At 39.9% G+C, this 5,756-nt stretch overlaps 1 protein-coding gene across 3 annotated transcripts in view; it reads right to left on the reverse strand.

The window, feature by feature from the left end:
- Fbxo11 (F-box protein 11) overlaps nt 1-5,756 on the reverse strand; it is a 77,623-nt gene that overhangs the window by 19,144 nt on the left and 52,723 nt on the right. For 2 of the 3 annotated variants that reach the window (XM_021217790.2, XM_021217791.1), the window contains exons 4-11: nt 5,382-5,526; nt 3,798-3,927; nt 2,634-2,717; nt 2,265-2,397; nt 809-915; nt 615-726; nt 424-530; nt 202-339 (exon numbers count right to left, since the gene is read on the reverse strand). In XM_021217790.2, coding sequence (XP_021073449.1) covers nt 202-339; nt 424-530; nt 615-726; nt 809-915; nt 2,265-2,397; nt 2,634-2,717; nt 3,798-3,927; nt 5,382-5,526 — 956 coding nt within the window. The remainder of the gene's footprint in view (nt 1-201; nt 340-423; nt 531-614; nt 727-808; nt 916-2,264; nt 2,398-2,633; nt 2,718-3,797; nt 3,928-5,381; nt 5,527-5,756) is intronic. The other variant, XM_029531380.1, reaches the window with a different exon arrangement.

Below are 5,756 nucleotides of genomic sequence, written 5' to 3' on the forward strand. Positions count from 1 at the left end.
TTTCTGAGTTCGAGGCCAGCCTGGTCTACCAAGTGAGTACCAGGACAGCCAGGGCTACACAGAGAAACCCTGTCTTGAAAAGCCAAAAATAAAATAAAATATAGTGATAACTCTTCAATTCAGATAATCTGATACAAAATAACGCTGAAGTATGAAATGTTAATTGGCAGAGCAAGGTTTTATCACCAGAATAAATCTTACCATGCCATGATCAAATGTGAACACACCAACATCTCGTCCATGGTGAATGTGATTCCGTCTAATAATTGGATTTCCATGATTTTTAACCCAAATCCCAGCTAACGCATTATTAGAAATTTCATTATCTTCATATATTCCCTACAAAAATGAGAAATAAACATTATTGCAGTTTCAAATATATTAATGAAAAAAAAATAGTTAAAAAAAATACAAGTTAAGTACCTGTGCATGATCTGTTATATAAAGTCCGACGTTTTCACAGTCACTGATGTTACAATGCTTGATAGTGGGACACGCTCCCTGGCCACTGACACACACTGCAGAACCAACTGTAAGAGAAATACTCATTAAAAAGCCTACTAAGGAATGACACCATGGGTCCACTCTACACAAAACACAGAGGAAGCACGGACCTGTGCATGTGCTTCGGATTATACAGTGGTCAATAATAGGGCTGCAGTTGACTGTGATCTCTAAGCAGTGGTGTGCGTTGTGATGCTGAGCAGATTTGTCATCAGGGTTGAACTGAAAAGTAGAAATTTTATTTGAAATAACAACTACTAAATTACCTAACTCAAAAAGTATTTCAAAATGAAAATTTTCTTACTCTTATCGTCATATATCCAACATAAGCATCTTCAGAACCTTCCATGAACACGAAGGTTGAATCTCTAGTGTTTTCAATGATGACCTTGTCTGCAACCTTCCCAGGTGCTGTAGAAGAAGTTTTAAATAAATAGTCTTTATCTATTCAGTCAGTGAGGTATTTGTAAAGAGAAAATTTCCACCATCCCACCCTCACCCCTACCCCCTGCAAAAGGCAGGGCTCAGGATGGCCTCAAACTTGAGACCCTCCCAATTCCTCTTCCCCAGTGCAGGGGTGCCTGCATCGCCATGTCTAGCTGAGAGGGGTGTTTAAAGCAGTAGTGAATACTGGACTGGAGGCAGCTCAGTACATAAGAGTGCTTCCTGCTCTTCCAGAGGACCCGAGTTCAATTCCCAGCAACTACACGGTGGCTCACAACCATCTGTAATAAGATCTGATGCCCTCTTCTGGCACATGGATGTACATGCAAATAGACCACTCATATACATAAAAAACAAAAAACATCAGCCCATGGGGAGTGATCTCTTTATATTAATTTTCAATATGACATTCAGGAGCAGAGCAGCAGTAATGCAAAGTTCATCAGTAAATAATACTGCTAGTTACCTTTAAAGTGGTTGATTTCATGTATTCTCAAAAAGAAATCAAAGATGGAGTCAACTCTTAAGATAACTCATCAATATTTAATAAATATCTCATTGTATTTAGTGTTAGAAATTTGACTTTGTAAAAAAGCACTTAGAAGTTATCATTATTTCTTTAAAAACACAGCAATAGACGCTAAAGAGCTGGCGTGGTGATGAAGAGCTCTTGCAGAGGACCCGGGGCCAGGCCCCAGCACTCACACGGTGGCTCACAACCACTTCTAACCCCAGTTCCAAAGGACCTTACTCCCTCTTCTGACCCCTGCAGACACTAGGCAAGCACATGGTGCACATATATACAAACATACAGGAACACAGGAAACAAACAAATCTAAAAAGCAAAAGTAATACATCACAGCATTAAAAACATAAGCATCAGTGCTCGGGAAATCATTCCGTGGTAGAATGCTTGTATAGTAAGTACATACATGGTCCTAGGTTTGAGCCCCAACAATACACACACACACACACACACACACACACACACACACACAAAACCAAAACTAAAACCAAAGAATCCAGCATGCTTGTTTTCAAAAGAAAAATAACATACCTATTTTTCTCTATAAATGAGTAACTGAAGGCAATTGGAGAAACCAGTGACGTGAAAAGCCACATGTATCTACAGCTCTAACCTTTCCTGCTGTCATTTCTCTTATGTAAAGTATAACGTATCTCTGCTGCTATGCTTTCCTATTGAGGTATTAGCAAACTCCAAACAGACTTTAAGCCTCTAACACTAAAAAAAGACCCAATATGTAAATGAACTAATATGAAAAGCGCTAAAAATCTAACAATGAGTTTCAAAATACCTGCACCAATCATAGTGATTGGAGATTCAATATATATCCATTCATCAGTATATATTCCAGAATGAACAAAGATAAGCCCATCAAAATGTGCTTCTTGTACTCCACCAAGGGCATCTTCAATAGTATCATAATACTAGAAAAAATAAAAAATAAAAATGTCAGTGTAGAACAGTTACTATGACACAGAACCAAGTTACTATGTAATTTCATAAAAATACAGATGACAAGACTAGACGTGTTCACAGTACAGAACAAATGTCACAGCAATGACAAGGGGAACAAGGAGGGAGAGGCCATCAAAGACACGTTTTATTTGAAAACAGTGCAACAAAACCCAATATGCCAATTCCAAAATAAAAACAAACATACCAACATATTTTCTCTTCCTTTGTATCTTGCAGGATTACTATAGAAATGTTCCGCAAATCCTGGCTTTACATGTGCACCTTTATACTAAGATGTCAAAAACAAAACAAAGCATTGTCCACTGTCACAGAAACATTGTAATTTAAATCAATGTACCAAAGTGTAACATTTATTAAATATATAAAACAATTCACGACTATCCCAACTAATTTCCAGTCATACAGTACAAAGAAGAATCTATTCATTATTATACAGTAAGACAGGGACAGACTTTCAATTTTACCACTACTGTTAGTTTGGGCTACATAATTCCTTGACATGGTAGCTGCCCCAAGAAGTGGAGGGTTCAGTGGTATCTGTAGCCTCTTAATACTGTGCTTAATACTTAATAGGGACGTGCTCTCTTCTGCTCTGACAAACAGAAAATATCTCCAGACTGTCAAATGCTCTGACATTTGAGAAGCAAAACCACCCCTAGCTGAGAACCACTCAAACTGATGAACTAGAAGGAAGTTCAACTATGAAGGGTATGGTGTACATGTACAATCCCAGCACAAGTGGAGGCAGAGACAGGTGGGTCTTTGAGTTGTAGGCCAGCCAGAACTACACAGTGAACACTTGTTTTTTTAAAAAAAGAAGAAGGAAGCTATACGTGGAATTTTTAAGTTACTAACACCTACTCATTTATGTACAAATTAAAATAGATCCACTGGAATCCTCACACTCATGTTACTGAGGCTTCCTACATTTTTCTTTCCTTTAAGACAGTCTTACAACATGACCGAGGCTGGTCTTCAGCTTGGGAACTTCCTGCCTAAGTCCTGTGTGCTGGGACTGCAGGTGTGTGCCACTGTGCCAGCAGTTTATACTCTCTCTAGTCTTGGATACACTTATTTACTTAACAAAAAGCTTTAAATTATGTCTAGTTGTGTGTGGGTCTGTGCATGTGAGTGCAGCTGGACAGAAGAGGGAGGATATTGGATGCCCTGGAGCTGGAGTCACAGGAAGCTATGAGCTGCCTTTGGGTACTGGGATCTAAACTCAGGTCCCTTAGAAGAGCAGTGCATGCTCTTAACCATTGAGCCATCTCTCTCTGGATGATTTTATTTATTCTTTTAAAGAAATGTATCTACAAATATGTAAGTCTGTATTTTCTGTATTTCATACCAACTGTTGAAAACTCTCTTTCCATGGATTTGGATGTTCATATTCTTCTGGATTAATCTGGTAGAATTTACCAGGTTCAGGATGCATCATCGGCCGGGTATATTCAAATACTTCCATATATAATCGTTTCCTGAGGGGGAAAAGGGAATTAAAGATATCCTTATAAAATATCCTCTATAATAATAAAATATTAAATATAAGTTAGATGAATGACCAAAATTTCAATAAGGATAGCTAAATTAAATACCATAATATAGAAAGTAATTAATGCACTGGTTTCTGAGATGGTGCTGGTGGTGTAGGGTCTTCTCTGTTGTCCAGGCTGGCTCTAAACTCCTAGACTCAAGAGAGCCTCCTGCCTCATCCTTCTGAGTAGCTGGGACAACAGACATGTACCAGTATGCAGACAAAATACCTTCTTTTTTCCCTTGCAGACAGGATCTCACTATGTAGCCTTGGCTATCCTGGAAGTCATTCTGTAGACCAAATTAGCCTTGAAATAACAGAGATCCACCTACTTGCCCGTGCCTCCCAAGTACTGGAAGTAAAGGTGTGTGGCACTATTCCCAGCTGACAAAATATTGTTTTAAATGACTAATTTTAAAAAGGTGGGCAGCAGTAGTGGCATGTCTTTAATCTCAGCACTAAGAAGGCAGAGGGAGGCAGATCCATACACAAGGCCAGCTAGGTCTACAGAGTGAAGTTTCAGGACAGCCTGGGCTACACACAGGAAAAAAATATGCATGTGTGTTTTGCCTGCATATATATATGCACCACATATGTGCTGTGCCTGCAGAGACTGGAAAAGAGACCGGAACCCTACACTGGCTGTGCTGATCTTCGGAAGGGCGTAAGCGCTCTCCTCTTAACCACCGACCCACCCCCCCAGCCTAGAAACCGTGTGGTCTCACTACGTAGCCTAGCCTCTTTTCTAGGCCAAGCTGGCCTTGAACTCTGCAAGCCTCGGCTGGGGGTGGATTGAAGGTGTGTGCTACCACACCCAACTAACTCTACTTTTAAAAACTGAGGCAGCGCTCCTGTATTAACACTTGGGTACATCTTACTTCACCTGACTTTTCTTTGGTAAGGCCACACCCATGCTCATGGCATGTCCTACTTTCTTCTGAGCATCTCCTTCTTCACACAGACACAGTCTATACTGAAATATCTTTGTTAAACCCCAACTCTGCTTCATAAAAACAAACAAACAAACAAATGTAAAAACAAAATGAGTTGGGACTGCTGGCATACAATGTCATCCCGGGCTGAAACAGGAGAGCAGCCTCAGCTACACAGTCATTTTGAAGCTAGCCTGGGCTATACAACATTCTGTCTTCAATACCCTATTTGACTCCATAAATAAAAGATTCCCTCGCAAATCGCTCGGTTGTTATGAAATGTAAATGACAGGAATAACTTCCTGTTTATAGTACTTCTTGGATTAACAAGTTCTCCACATTTATGATAACCATTGTCATTTTCTTTTAATTACTCAGTTGTAACAAGAAGCCCCCCTTCCACCTCCCTTCCCTGCAGCTTCGGTGTCACACACCGTCTTTCAAGGCAACAGGAGCTCTCACTCACCACAAAATTGGATCATTAGCAAGCTCACTGAAGCGTTTACACACGCAAGCAGCTCTACAAAGGTCTTGTTCCAGCAAATAAGAGAATATTTTTAAAACTACTTCATCTGGCAGCTTCTCCTGAAGGTACTGTTCTGCAGGTGCTGCTAAAAGAGATTAACAGAGTATGAGTCACTTAGCAGGAACGGCTTTCTCACTAAAGTAATTATTTTATCTAACAAACAGCTTGTGCCTTTACTGATATATTTTCCCTTTACCTTACACACACACACTCACACACACACACACACACACACACACACACACACACACACACACACACACACACACACGTGTTACCTGGTTTATGTTTAAGGCAGTCTTTTCCAGCCCTTAG

Source organism: Mus pahari, chromosome 18, assembly GCF_900095145.1.
Source record: "Mus pahari chromosome 18, PAHARI_EIJ_v1.1, whole genome shotgun sequence".
NCBI lineage: Eukaryota > Metazoa > Chordata > Mammalia > Rodentia > Muridae > Mus > Mus pahari.